The sequence below is a fragment of the Aedes albopictus genome, chromosome 3 (assembly GCF_035046485.1).
Source record: "Aedes albopictus strain Foshan chromosome 3, AalbF5, whole genome shotgun sequence".
In the NCBI taxonomy this organism is placed as follows: Eukaryota; Metazoa; Arthropoda; class Insecta; order Diptera; family Culicidae; genus Aedes; species Aedes albopictus.
The window spans coordinates 255,248,726-255,264,683 of NC_085138.1; the positions used below are offsets into that span (position 1 = coordinate 255,248,726).

Here is a 15,958-nt window from a genome sequence, read left to right on the forward strand (position 1 = left end):
GTTGCTCGATTCTATGATAAATAAGCTTTCATTTGACGTATTTCACCCTAAAAGGGATACCTGGGGTCCATTGGACCCCAGGCGCTTTTCAGAGCTCGTCTTTAATGGAACACACTCAGCGAGGTGACGAAACTGAGGCCATGAAGGTATCCCTTGTAGGGTTAATTATTGCGTGTGATGCAATGCATGACCTGTACGGGTGCACCGAAAAAGGGCTTTCTCTGGAGGGAAATAGGTGAAATCACAGTGATTTTTCAATTGCTTATTTTCGCTGGCAAAAACACTTCTTTCAATGCTTTTAAAGCTTATGTTATCAGATTATATTACGGAAAACATCTTTTTCGGGACAATATTTTCCCAAAAAGTACGTCATTTGAATGAATTTCAAAATAGTTTAAATTAAGATTACATTTTGACTAGTTCAAATTTTGATTTTTTACCCTACCAATAGATATACTCATTTTTGCAACACCATCCACGATTTGTGCAAGTATTCGTGCTATGCTATGCTATGCTATTAACGATCAATTAAACACACTCATTTGTATAAAAGACGCGCAGTTCAATAAGGAAGTGCCAAATAAAGAGCGTGATAACGATTCAATATTGCCCTGGAATAAAAACTTAATGCACCCAACTCACCCAAACGGAAAACTCCTCAAAATAGACATATAACCGATGACAACTATAGCAACAGTAAAATAACGAAGGGAAAAATGGTATCAAACGCACCGTGGTGGTGAAAGTATCCGGTTCGATATTTACCTAATGTAGAACCCCTTGCTTAGTATGGTTTCGCTGAATGACCGAAAGAATCCTTGCTATGTAGTTAGAAAAAGCAGAGGTTGTTACTATATTTGTCACGAAATTGTTCTTCATCATTTTTTTCAACAGAAATGTTATGAAAATAGGTTATACTATTACGTAATATAGGTTCGTTAAGTATTCGCGGCTGTTTCGAGGTTAAAGATGGAAAGGAGGTATTCAGGGGGCTTAAATTAGACTAATTTACATGCTATTTTATATACTATGATGGGACAGATTGCCCTGCAAAACATTCGTCAAAGGCGATTTCGTAGCCCACCTTAGCTAGAGGGTCCACTGTCTCATTGCCCGGAATCGAACAATGTGAAGAGACCCAAGCTATTGTGATGGTGTATGAGCGCTTGACCATGTAACGCTGAGGCCGCTGAGTGCATGTAACGTTCTAGTCGGAAAAGTGGAAGATGTAGTATTAGTACATATAGTATCAGCTCTACAGTTACTATATGTAATTCTTGGACTCCGACGCGAACCAGCCTAGGGCTGAAAGCCTCGTAAATAAAGCTGATAATAATAATAATACTTTTTGGGCAACAGAATTTCTATATACAAAAAAATAGAATACACTAAAATCGGGACTAATACCACTTGATTGCCAAGCTCTTTCCGCCAATCTGTGAATAAAATTGCAGCAATCTAAACTTTTTACAAATAGAAAATTCCTCGAAAAGGACGCATTTTACTCCTCCCTCCCCCACCTTAATTCGCTAACAAAACAGCATAAATGACGACGACAAACGGATAGTGCGGTCGTAAATTGCTGCACACATAAGAAGGTGCGTCTCCATGACAAGGCTGCCTCGCTTAGGAACACAGTCGTCCTAAAGACATCCTGTTTGTTCAGGAGAAAGCATTTTTGAGACACTTTTTCCGTTATTGCTGTAGCACCACATAGTGATAACACGACCTACCCTTTCTGTCGTTTGGTCGCCCTCGCATACGTTCTGATACCGGCCGGCTGGCGGTGACCAGCATTGCAGTTGGTTGTTGTTGTAGTTCAGAAAACGAATCGCTATGGACGGAAGCGACTGCTCGTCGTGAGTTTCGGCATCCGAATTGAATTCGCCGATGAAGCGAAACCTTAAAGCTGAAGCAACTGATCATTATCGCACAATCAAAGTCAGTCCTCACGCACGTTGCCATCCTAGCGGTGGCAACTTCCGGTGTTGAAAGGCGCTTCGATGCACATCAGTATGGCTGTGGAACGAACCGAGAAGAGAGCTCTTGTTTAATGAGTAGGTGGTAGCTTTTCCAGAGGATATCAGTGTAACATATGGAATAAAGTGGGTAGCGAGCGGAATGACCCTACCGGAACAACCAATTATCGAGGAGGAAGAGGAGGAGGAAGAAGAAGAAGTTCAAGAAACCCTTGAAAGTGTGCACGCATTATTACGAAATGTTCTTCCATCGATAAGAAGATTTAAACTTGTAAGTGATAAGTGTAAGAATTTATGCTAAGTCGATTTTAATGTGTATTTTAATATCTAAGATGGAGCGGACCTGGTGTGATCGTTAGAACACTTGACTATCACGCCGAGGACCTGGGATCGAATCCCACTCCCGACAAACTCACAAAATGTGAGTTCTTCCTTAGGAAGGGACGTGAAGCGTGGGTCCCGAGATGAACTAGCCTAGTGCTAAAAATCTCGTTAATACAGATAAAAAAAATCTAAGATGTGGCTACAAATGTTGTATTAAGATCACTGGAAAATAAAATGTATTCAAAGGAAGAACTTGTCACCTTCAGCATAGTCTTGTTGATAACACACGAATTATACCGCTTCTACTACATATATGGGCCCACTCCCATTCTCCGCATTCTTTCCAGACGCAAAATGCACCCATCAATCACAATTCACAGCTAACAAATTCGTAATCACCGTCAAGACTAATCCCGGACAATCCTCTTTGATAACTTTTTATTCCTCTGATTTTGATGATAAGATAATTGATAATTCTTGCGTTCGACTTTGTGACTGGAACACAATTGAATGCCCGTTCGGTGGGTGTTGAATTTGACTCTGGCGATATTTTTTTTTTCTTTTCACAGTGAATCATGTGTTGAATACAAAGGGTGTGTGTTACCAGACATCACACCCATTTGGAACAGTAGTGTTCCCAGAAGTGCACTGTTATCATGCTATTAGTATTGTAACACAGCGCATATCGTTGTTTCTAACTGTGAGCTTAAAATATGACAAAAGTAACTGTTCTACATATGTTTAGACAAGAAGAGCTAGTAGTAATAAGATTGATGGTACAACATGCAGTCTTAAAGTATTTCTTGTGCCTTTCTACGTTCTTCAACTGCTGCTTTAGCCCACGGCTAAAACATGATCGTCAATATCGTTTTAAATACTAACACCGAAGGTGTACGTAGTGTTCCGTTCTTCTCTGTTAGAATGTGGTTTTATTCCCGGTAGACCACGGTCCAGTTGTTCTTATCACTTCGCCGCTCTCAGTAATGACGATTCTCCGTGGGCAGTCCGATACAGTGGAACTGCGCTGTTGCGATATCGAGTTACTGTGTTACAGTGTTTTGTATAATTTACTATTTCTCTATTTTTTTATCATTTTGGAACGCGAATTTTTCTTTAAAATCAAGAAATTTGGCAAAATGATTAAGATTAATCGTAGGCAATATGACATGCATACTTTTATTTGTTCAACATCAAATTTAAGACAAGACATAATCAATAATAGTACGCCACAATACTCGGTTTGTGGCTGCCGCTCTCCATCCTCGGTAGCGCCCAATGCTCGCTAGGTCACGCTCCACCTGGTCCGCCCATCGTGATCTCTGCGCTCCACGCCTTCTTGTGCCAACCGGATCAGTCGCGAATATCAATTTGCAGGGTTGTTATCCGGCATTCTTGCAACATGTCCTGTTTACCGTATCCTTCCGGCTTTAGCCGTCTTCTGGATGCTGGGTTCGCCGTAAAGTGCAGCGAGCTCGTGGTTCATCCTTCTCCGCCACACACCGTTCTCCTGCACACCGTCCAAGATCGTCCTTAGCACGTCCTACTCGAGCATGGCCCATGTCTCGTGTCCGTAGAGGACCACCGCATTTTCTTCTGGAACCCGTAGTATGAACTTCCGCTCATGATGTGCCTTTGAATTTCACGACTCGCGCTGTTGTCAGCCGTCAGTAAGGACCCGAGTTAGACGAATTCCTCCACCACCTCGAAGGTATCCCCGTAACATTACTACCCAGACGTATCCGGTCGTGTTCGGTTCCGCCTACCAGCATGTACTTTGTTTTTAAGGCATTCACCACCAGATGGGTTTAATGCTTCACGTTTCAGGCGGGTGTACAGCTCTGCCACCGGTCCAAATGTTCTGGCGATAATGTCCGTGTCGTCCGCAAAGCACACAAATTGACCGGATTTTGTGAAAATCTTTCCCCGGGTGTTGAGCCCGACTCGTCGCATCACACCTTCCAGAGCGATGTTACATGAGAGTCCGGCACCTTGTCGCAGTCCCCGGCGAGATTCGAATGAACTGAATAGTTCAAATCCTTACGCTGTTCTGCACATCGTCCATCGTTGCTTTTATCAGTCTGATAAGCTTCCTGGGAAACTTGTTCTCGTCCATGATTGTCCATATATGCCGCTTTGAAGTCGATGAACAGGCGATGCGTTAGGACCTGATATTCACGGCATTTCTGGAGGATTTGCCGTACGGTGAAGATCTGATCCTTTGTCGACCGGCCGTCGATGAAGCCGGTTTGATAACTTCCGACGAACTCATTCGTTTTAGGTAACAGGCGACGGAAGATGATCTGGGAAGCACTTAGTAGGCCGAGGGGGGTGACAATTCAAGATAAATCCGGATTTTAGACTTAATCACCAAACAAACAGCTTTTTCCTGAGTTTGATGTGAAATCCGATTAATCCGATGATTATTCAGTACAAATCGGGCTGAATGGTTCATATCTCCTTTATCGTAAGAATATCCATCCACATCTTTAATAATAGAACTGACATATTCTGTCATTATGACAACTAGTACCACTGTCACGTAGGAGTGTGTTGTGCACGTTTTGCATGCACGGGTTAGAATTCAAAACAACATTCCAAACTTTGGTTGCATTTGTGTATTTAATATTAGGAAAAATTTTATTTGAGACTTAGTTACTTAGTTAGCTTAGTTACTTACCATGACAGCTAAATACGTATTCATAAATATTTCATAAATATATTCAGGCCTGCAGCCAGAGACTGAAAACTGTGTTATGTTCAATATTTAACATGCAGGTAAATATGTTTCATCATGAGCATAATAATACATGTTTATGCAAACAACCATTTATGTATTTACAGCCAGCTTGTACCCTATTACTCAAGGAAGCCATCGAATTGAGAATGATTGGAGCTCGAAACCAAAAAGTATCAGCATCATCCTATCTTGCAGGATCGGAACAGAAAGCAAGGCGGTACCGTTTTGCGGGGTGTCATTGGGCCAATGACATTGTATACGTTTAGAATACGTTTATATTTTATACGTTTAGAATACGACGGAAATGCATATTATGTGCTAAACTATACTATACTAGGATACATAATTCTGAGATACTTTGCATCCACCGTCGTATTCTCTGACTTATATTGAAACCGTGTGATCGGTGGACCAATGTCACCCCGAACGACGGTACCTAGAGTGATGTTCATCAAAAAGGCTGGTCTTATTAATGCTGATTGTCAGCTTATCCAAAAAGTTATTAGATGTACTTGTACGTTTAGTGTGCGAAGGAAAATCAAAAGGAATGAACATACATCTAATCCCGTGAAACTATGATCAAGACGAGCATCAAGGTGCATCAATGAAATTGTAAAACATATTTATCTCTATATGTGGCAATATTTATGTGATCACAATGACACAATTTGGGCGCAATAAAAGTCGAGTATTTGAAAATAGAAACATTGGGTATTCTGTGAATTGAGAAAAACAAGAAAAGGAAATGATTCTAAAAATGACCATTTATTGCACAACTTTATGATAATCACTGATTGCCTTCATCATCGGTAAATGCATCGCTGTCCTCATACTTCATCCGCTTTACAACTAAATGCTGCAATACGTAGGTCGGAGGTCCATCCTCACAAGTACGCCTCACTTCCCGATCTTTCTCGTTTGTCAGTACTGCAGCGACCGTCGAGGTTTGAGAACATGATTGCTGACTAATTTCCAGGTATTCGGTTTCATAAGCTTCAGGTGTTTCCATTGCCGTCCATGGAGTATCTTCCGGAGTGGTTTCCAGATGACTGTCACATGGACGCTTCTTGGGCTGCTGTGAGATAATATCAACGGGAATATCGTATTCGGCATGCTTAACTCGAACATGTGAAGAAAAGTTAGATGTTTTCCAGCTGCCAGATTTTTCCATGCAAATTCGCAGAAGGGACACTTTAGGACCGCCCTCGTGCCAGCTTCATGTGATGATGTCGACCTTCATGGATGCTATTTGATCGAAAAAGTATGTTTCGGTGTTACTTCCACTGCTGCATCTGAAAATAAATAGCAATACATACATCAATGGTTAGAAGCCTGCAGGCCCGAGTCTCATATACCAATCAACTAAAAATACTTACTTCTTTGTGTAAAATTCGATTACTTTCTGCCTCACCGTGTGCTCAGTCTGTTTTACGGGGGCCGATTCAGATTTTCCAAGGGAGTCTTGTTTGATTAGTTTCTTCGTGAATTTGGAAATGCCTTGCTTCTCAACTATATTGGATATTCAATAAGCTCCGCACTCCCAGCACGAAGCGAAAGTTTTTCAAAGGCCCGTTGAAGCCAATCATCTTCTGCCATCCACGATCTGATTTTCCGGTTCTTTCTGGAAGGTGTTTGACTTCCTCCTCCATCGCGTTTATAACGTCATCATTTAAGTAGGCAAGGCCGCCATGGATATATCGGAGCTGCTCCAGTATCACATTTGATACTTTCTGGAATCAGACCGACCACTTTGCTCAATTCTCTCCAAAAATAGTCCATATTTTCGCCACTTTTAGCACTAAACAACAGAAATAATTTCGAGATTTTGGACGAGAATTTGGTGCGCGCAGAGTAAACGTAAACAGAGTGAACTTGTTTTGACGTTTTTGATATATAAGTATTTGTTTGACGATTATGTGTGTGCGTGTGTAACGTGTGTAACGCATGGAACAAAATGCACTAAAAATAAATTAGCGAATAAAAATTGAAGAAATCCGACATTATCCGAGACAATCGGATTAAATTGATTGAAAATACTGAAATCACGAAAATGAATATAAAATGCATTGTTTCAATAAAAATGCGACATAGTCAAGGCACAGCGGATAAATGTCGCCCCCCTCGTAGTAGGCAGCTTTCAAAATAGTGATAGCTCTGAAGTTCTCACATTCCAAATGGTCGGCTTTCTTGTGAATGGGGCAGATTACTCCTTCCTTAAACTCCTCCGGTAGCTGTTCGGTTTCCCAGACCCTGACTATCAACCGGTGCAGACAGGTGATCAAATTTTCTGGGCCCTGTGGGAATTTAGCTGATGGTTCCTGATGAGAATCGCCCAGCGCAGCGACCCGATACACTGCACATCCGACGTGGTCGAACGCTGATCAAAGAGGAAGAGTCGTGGCCTGCTGTGATGTCGTCAGCAGCTGTCACTCGATAGCGTGGGCGTAACCCTGGGTGGGGAATAGTGGTTTCGCAGCGCGGCGTCACGAACACTAATGCAAATCTACTGGTTGAAAATATGCCCATTTGATTTTGCCGGGAACAGCTGATTTTTGTTTACTATTTTCAACCAGTAACTCAGGTAGTGTTCGTGTAATGCAACGTGTACGTACACGCAACACCACTAAAAGCAGAAACCACTATGTGCGTACGTTATCAGTTGTCTGTTGACATATGGGGGGATAAGACTCTAAACACACTGAGAGATGCTTACTGTCAGACATATACCACACAGGCCCATCTTGATGAGTTCAGTTGCGATACCATCCTTACCAGATGCTTTGTTGGTTTTGAGCTGTTGAATGGCATCCTTAACTTCCCTCAGCGTGGGAGTTGGCTCATTTCCGTTCTCTGCTGCATTGGCGTAGTCGTTCCCTCCGTTGTCGTGGTCTCCCGTGTCTACGTCCTCCACGCCAAGTGCTGCTTCCACCTTTCGATCACCTCACGTCCATCTATCAAGAGGCCTCCGTCCTTATCCCTGCTTATTGCGGCTCGCCGCACGAAGCCGTTGCGGGATACGTTAAGCTTCTTGTAGAACTTCCGTGTTTCATGGGTACGGCACAGCACATCCATTTCGTCGCACTTCGCTTCTTCCAGGCGGCGGTTTTCTCCCAGAAAGAGGCGGGTCTGCTGTTTCCACGTCGGTTTATAACGTTCCACGTTCTGCCGGGTTCCTTGCTGCAGCAGTACCGCCCGTGCTGCGTTCTTCTCTTCAAAAATCGCCCTGCACTCTTCGTCGAACCATTCGTTTCGTTGACTTCTTTCTTCAACGTTGCCCGATGGTGCTCTCGGTTGCGTCGTTGATGACTGCTTTTACTGTTCTTCCTCTAGAGGGACCACATCGAGCTCGCCCTCGTCTGGTAACGCTGCCTCGAGATTCTGCGCATATGCTGAGGCGACATCTTAAGATTTTTTTATGTGTGGTTTTGAACAACTTGGGCACCCGGGTCAATTCCCGCCACCTCACCACAAAACAAATCAAAATAACACTTGCAAGCATATTTTCCAAACGCCCTGCCGTAGGTAGTCACCTCCCGCAACGTTTCCACAACGAGTCAATGAGCGACACGTTCACTCTGAAGCCGCACAAGTGCTCAAAACAACTATTATACGCAGACTAGTGCACATCGTCAGCACAAAGATGGGTGCCGAAGTGATTTCCCATTTGATTTTGCTGGAAGCTCGGCACTGGTGCCGAGAATTAGCGCTGGATTAGGTGCAGTAAACTCGTTCAAAATCAACTTTCCGGCAGAAAATCTTCACAAGAATCACTATTAACAAAAAGTTCACGCAATAAGATATCTGATTCAGATGGAAAAAGTGAACGAAAACTGTGGTTTTGCTGTGAAATTAGGTAATGCACAATTTTGTTTACCTGTAGTGCCGGGAATGGGGTCAAAAACCCTAGTCTTAAAATACAAAAGCTTAGAATTTCTAGTTTGATATTTGTTTTTTGAAAACTTTTTTGATGGCATGGTAAGTTAAAAATTACAATGAATTCAATAAATCGGTGGAGAAAACGTACCCTCAAAACATGTCGTTACTTATTTTTCCAAGTAGGTAGTTTGGACCCATATCAATCTGTAAAAAGCGTAAAATGAGTAAGTTTTTGGTAAAAATGATTTGTTTGATATTCACAGTAACAGTAGGCAATTTTTCAAAACTCAATCACACTCTAACTAGCCGAAAACAATCGATGAACCATCAACACACAAAATGAAGCATTGATTAAGTTTTGGAAAAAAAAATCTTTGAAGGAATTTTCGAAATAAACTTAGTATCGAAATTTTCCATGAAGTCCTTGGAGGGATTTCAGAAATAGTCCTTTAATAAATACTGGTACTGCAAAATCATTGAAGCATTTTTTTGTAAGAATACTTCAAAAAAACTCTGAGTAAATGTTTGAGGCACTTTCTAAAGAAATTCTGATAAGAATTCCTGAAAGAATACTTGGAGGAATTAACGAAGAAAGCTTTGAAGAAATACGTAAGAATTTCTAAATAAATGAATAATAGAAGGAATTATGTAATGAGTCTTGAGTACAACTCTCTATGAAATTCGTGCAGGAGTTCCTGAAGGAACACTCGAGGCTTCCTCAAGGAATCCCTGGAGAAATTTCTAAATAACTCTTGAAGTAATTCCTGAAGGAACCTTTGGATGTATTTTTTAAGGAATGTATTTTTAGGCAAAAATCTCTGGAGGAATCCTTGGGAAAAGTCTCGCACTAATGCCTGGAGAAATTTTTGGGAAATATTCTGAAAAAATCTTGGGGGAGTTCCTAAAGTTATCCTTGGAAGAATTTCTAAAGGATTCCATGACAAAAATCCTGATTGAAAACCCTTGAGAAGTTGCCGAAGTAATCACTAGAGAAATTTGTAATATTTAGAGAAATTCCTGGAAAAATACATGAGAAAATTTGAGAAGGAATCTTTGAAGGAGTTCCTGATAGAATCATTGAAGAAATTTCTGAAGCAATCCTTGAGCAAATTCAATACCCGGGCAGAAAAGAATTACAAAAAAAATGAAAGTTTTACTATTCAAAAAGAATTACTGAATGGTAAAATTTGCCATTGGTCTGTTTGAAATAAGTGACAAAAGGGCAAAAATAATAACTGATTTTGTTCTATGAAATAACTAAAGAATGTCAAATTTTGACATTACAATGGCAAACCAAGAACAAAAATAAATAAGGTTGAGAATTGCAAAACATACCATTATTGAGTTACTGAAAACAGAACAATATCAAAATTAGTTATTCGCCTGTCAACCAATAAAATAACAAAAGTTACCATTAGAATAACTAAAATTTAAATTTTGCCATTATGTTGTTCTTAATAAGTGCCAAAACTGCGATGGTTCATCAAACTTGTAAGAGGTCAACAATATCTCCCCAATTGCAAAATTTGTTATGATAGCAAAACACGACATTCAGTAGTTATTCTTCTTCTTCATTTGATAAATGACAAGCAAATGGCATATTTTGATATGATATCATAGGATGCTATTGACATGTTGTTTTAAGCTCTTCATGAAGAACTCATGAATGACAAAATAAGTTATGACAATAACCTTTGTTATTCTTTTGATCTTGGTTTGCCATTCACCTCTACCTGGGTAGCGGTCCCGAAAGTGATTCTTGAATTGCATTTAGGAACATCCTTTAACTAACTCCCGTAACATTACTTAAAGAAATGCAATAAGAAATCCTCAGAAAAATTAATGATGGAATTCATGCAGGAATTCCTGTTAGAATCCTTTAAGGAATTTCGAATTTAATCTTTGTAAACATTGTTTTGGAGAAATTGCTGAAAATATCCTTGGTGAAATTCTCAAAGGGATCCTCAAAGGAATTTCCAGACATATTTGGAGAAATTCCTAAATGAATCTGTGTAGAAATAGTTGCAGATTTACTAGCAGGAATCATTGGGGGAATTATTCGAAAAACTGAAGCAATCCTTGGAGACATTCCGGAAGGATTTCTTGGATTATTGCCCACTAGGATTCGTGAAAGCATTTCACAAGGGATTCTTGCCGAAATTTGAATGACAGAATCCTTGGAAATAATCCTGGAAGATGCGCAATTCTCCAAAGCATTCATCTGATTTTCTTCCGTAATTCTTTGTGGAATTCCAACGGAAATTTTCTCTACAATTTTCCCCAGGAGTTCCTTCGTGATTTCTTCCAGGAACTCTGGAATTTTCAGGAATTATTTACTTTATTCATTCGGAGTTCATCAGGGAATTTTTCAAGAGGTCCTTCTGGAATTAATCCATGAATTTCTTCGGAAATTCATCTGGGATATCTTCCAGGAGTCCTTTAGGGAATTCCCCTTAGAGTTTCCTTGGGAAATTTCTCAAGGAGGTTCTTCGGGAATTTCTCCGGGAGTTCCTTCTCAATTTTTTCCAGGAATTTTTTTTTTCATAAATTATTGGTGAAGTTTCTACAGAAACTCATCCGAGAATTCATCCTAGATTTTCTTCAAAAAATTTTCCTAAAATTCCTTCGGAAAATTCTCCAGAAGTTGATCCCGGAGTTGTTGATGGAATTCATCTGAAAATTCCTCCAGGATTTTCTTTGGAAATTGGTTTGTGAAATACTTTAAAAAAAAATCCTTTGGGAATTTATCAGGGAATTGGGTTCTTAAGGGGTATCCGGATTATTTTATAATCGGATTCTCCGCCCAAAATTTAGTAGAAATCTAAAATTTCATAATTGTTGGAGTCCGGGAACTATTTTTAAAATGCATTTAAAGTTTAAATGGGGAAAAATTTTTGTTCGGGTCGAACTGTCACTTTATCGATTGAACTGTCATTCTATCCACGAAAATGAAAACTGTTTTGTTAATTTAACCATCAAAACGAAGGTATTGGAATCCAATAAAATCACGTTATACTCAGAAAAATGAGCTCTTTCGATTAGGATATAGAAAATAGCAATATTTTATTCATTAAACTACCCAATTTCTTTAGGAGTTCAATTCCTCCGGCAAATCGTCCAACAATTTGTTTTGGAAATTCTCCAGGAGTTTCTTGAAAGAATTCCTGTGGGAATTCACCGAGAAGATCCTTTGTGAATTTCTCCAGTAGTTTCTTCGGGGATTCTTCCGTGGAATTCATCCGAAAATGATTCCAGGAATTCCATCGAAAATTGATTTGGGAATTACTCGGAGAATTGATTTGGGAATTTATTCGGTATTTCCTCAAGGAATTCCATCGGTAATTTTTCCAGAAGTTTCTCCGGATATTCCTTTAGAAGTCCTTTCGAAAATTTCGAGAATTTCTCATAGATTCTCTTCAGTAATTCGTTCTGGGAATCCAGTTCTTTATAGCTTCCACCAGGAGTTCCTTCGATATTTTCTCCAGGAGTTGTTTACGGCATTCGTTCGACAATTGCTACAGGACATTTTTTGGAAATTCGTCCGGGAATTACTTAAAAGATCCTTAGGGATGTTATTAGGGAATAATTCAAGGGGAACCTTCGGGAATTTCTTCAAGAGTATATTCGAAAATTCATCGAGAATATTCTTTAAGAGTTCTACCGACAATTTCTTCAGGAGTTCTCTAAGAAATTCTACCAAAAAATCTTCCAGGAGATCCTTCGAATGTTTATCCCGAAATTTCTCAAAAAATCATTCGAGAATTTATCAAAAAAATACATTAAAAAGTTCCTTCGAGAACTTATCAGGAAATTCCTCCTTTCGAGAATTTCTTCAGAGTTACTTCGGGAATTCATCCGAGACATCCTTTAGGAATTACTTAGGAAAATTCTCAAGAGCTTGGGAGTTCCTTCTGAATTCTTCCAGAAGTTCCTTCGGAAATTCATCCAGGAGTTCCTTTCTGAGATTCTTCCGAGAATTCTTCTCAGATTTTCTTCAGCAACTCTTTCATGAATACCTTTAAACATTTTGCAGAACTTCCTTCAAGAGTTCTTGATGGAATTCATACGAAAATTCTTCCAGAAGTACCTTCGGAAAGTTGTCCGGAAATCCCTCGGAGTCATTTCGATTATTCCTGCAGAAGTTCCTTTGGGAATGCATCCGGGAATTCATGCGGAAATTTCTCCAGGAGTTCCTTTGGGAATTTCTTTTCGCTCCAAGATTTCTTCAACATTTGTTTTAGGAGTTTTTTTTTCGAGATATTTTTTTTAAACTTCATCTAAGAGTTTTATCGGAAACTCAATAAGGACTTGCTTCGGTAATGCATCAAAAAATTTCTTTTGAATTTTCTCTAGTATGTTGTTCGAGAACTCCTCCTTGAATTACTTTGGAAATTCCTCTCAAACACTTGTTTCAGAAATTTCCTTCGGTTCTTCGCTTATTCTCCCCGGAGTTTTCTGGAATTTTTTTTTCAAGAAACTAAAACGGAAATTCTCCCAGCAGTTAAAATTAGAATTCCTGCAAGAGTTCTTGTGAAAGTAGCAAATTTTCTACCAGAATTTCTTTCGGAGATTCCTCCAGGAATTCCTTCGGCAATTCTCCAACAAAATCTTTGGGAATGACTGCAGGAGTTTGTTAGCAAATTTTTCTAGTAGTTGCTTCACGTATATCAAAAAGTAATATGTAAAAAAATATGTAACTGCTTTATTATACAGGGTGTTAGGTTCGTGAGTGCAAACTTTTTAGAGGGTGATAGAGGACCATAAATGGTGAAAATAAATATTTTACGCATATGGTCAAATCTCAACCGTTACGTAGTTATTGAACTTTCCATATTTTTGATTATTATTGCCTTAACTGGCTATAACATTAAAATGGCCAAACTTATCGAAGTTTTGTTACCCTTATTCGAAAGATTATTGAATTTTCTATCAAATGGCATCTTTGAATCGTTTGGTTTAGTTAAATAACTACGTTTTCTAGCTCTTATCGTTTTCTTGCAATTTCGATTTAAATGTGCGGCACAGTGCGCAAAAAAGTGCTTACCTTGACAGTTGCAAATTTATGTGCTGAAATGCGATGTTTAGATCGAAATTGTAAGAAGACGATAAGAGATAGAGGTTTGATGTCAAAGGACGACCTGTAGAGTGAAACAGGGGCCACAACTTTGCCTAAGAAAGATTTTTAAGTTATTACGCATTTTTAAAAGATAATTGACAAAAACAGATTAAAACGCACTACTTTTGAGCTATTTGCTCTAGAAAACTTAGTTATTTAACTAAACTAATTGATTAGAAGATGTCATTTGATAAAAAATTCAATAATCTTTTGAATAAGGGTAATAAAACTACGATAAGTTTGACCATTTTAAAGTTACAGCCAGTTGAGGCAATAATAATCAAAAACACGGAAAGTTCAATAACTACGTAACGGTTGAGATTTAGCCATATGCGTAGAACAATTTTTTCACCATTTATGGTCCTCTATCTCCTTTAAATAGTTTGCACTCAGGAACCTAACACCCTGTATAATACATAAACTTCCCACACAAAAACCGTTATATCTAAACCCCACTGTCCTACAGGTAACACTCCCTCAAGCGCTAATAGTTCGAATGCTAATTAGTTTTGTTTGGTCAAATTTGCATGCCCGGTTCTAACCAACTATTCACACCTAAACAGTCCGTCCGCCAATCTTTTACCACCAACATCCCATCCGAAAAAAAATATTCCCAGAATGTCAGAAGAAGTCGAATCACTGGAGAAGTGTATCTTCAAGTTCAACAGGCAAGGCGAACCGCATAGGCTGCACTCCACCAGTCTCAAGTTCAAGGAAGTTTCGGATCTGTACGCACTTCCAGGGGTTATTGTCAAGGTACCGATTATTTCGCATAAAATCTACAAAATCTGAACGATGACCTTCGGTGACCGTTCTGCTTTGTCACCGATCTGGGGCTCCGGATACCGCTTCCCTGTACGCACAGGGAAGAAGGAATTGTGCCACCTACTCATCTCACCGGTTAACCCAGCGGGTCGTCCGTGTTCCGCTCTAATGGAGTGTTCATGTTGTCTTGGGCGAAAGCTTTTACTCCTTCCCTTTTTTTATGCGGAGGAAATGCATCTGCGGAATGTGTCCCAATAATCGAAGTCGATTGACCGTGGTCAGTCGCCAGCAGATAACGGTTCGGTTATGACGAGTTCCTCGGTGGTAGAATCCCTGGTGCAGCGAGTGGTAGAACGGAATCTGGTCTACGTTAGTCCGCAAGTGTTCGATCGGGGCGGGCGGGAAGATGTGAAGTTCGGTGGGGGAGGTGGAGGGTCGGTGGTGTACCAATACGGGATGTACGATCGGAGCTATGGGAGATACTGCCAGGAGAATCCGATGGAGAGTTATTACTACGACAGCTACGAGTACCAGTGTCCGGTGCACGCGAGATATCTGCCGCAGATTCCACTGAAGAAGTACTACACGCCGGATGGGGAGTACATCTATCGAGTATGGTGTGATTCTTTTATTACTTGGTTAGGGTTCCAACTGTGCTAAAGTGTGTGAAGTTCATATGAAGAGTTATTATCCACCGCCATATGTTTCAAATCTGGTATCAGAACTCTCGATGCAGAGGGTCGATTCTTCAGAGGACCTTTTCTTACGCCAGTATTAATTAAGTCTAGTTTTAGGAATCAGATAAAAATTCCACTCAGCTGGTTTAACCGTAAATATCGATAAAAAATAATTAATTAATCATTTCGCTACATGTCATGCGAATCAACGTGATTCGTAGATATACCGTGACATACACAGGGATGCCACGCAATCAGGCATTTCAATCAAACTGGGATAAGCTTAGGAATTTGAAATCATCGCCTCACTTTACCTAGGGCATAATTTTTTTTCGCAGACGTTGAATCACTTTGCGGTCTTCAACAAAGTTGTTTGGCATATAGTAACCTACAATAAAACCAAAGGGTTTGATTATTGAACGCTTACAGCGCCACTTAACACCAAAATTCGAAAATTTTAAATTTCTGCATATTTTTGGCCAAG

The 15,958-nt window shown here is 39.9% G+C and overlaps 1 protein-coding gene across 11 annotated transcripts in view; it reads left to right on the forward strand.

Moving 5' to 3' along the window:
* LOC109422335 (calpain-A) overlaps window positions 1-15,958 on the forward strand; it is a 109,278-nt gene that overhangs the window by 46,990 nt on the left and 46,330 nt on the right. Inside the window, exon 1 of one of the 11 annotated variants that reach the window (XM_029852299.2) lies at window positions 1,767-2,250. The exons of 9 other annotated variants lie outside the window; for them this stretch is intronic. In XM_029852299.2, coding sequence (XP_029708159.2) covers window positions 2,122-2,250 — 129 coding nt within the window. In that variant the 5' untranslated portion in view covers window positions 1,767-2,121. Of the gene's footprint in view, window positions 1-1,766; window positions 2,251-14,635; window positions 14,789-15,958 lie in introns of those variants that run through there. One more of the 11 variants, XM_062860282.1, reaches the window with a different exon arrangement.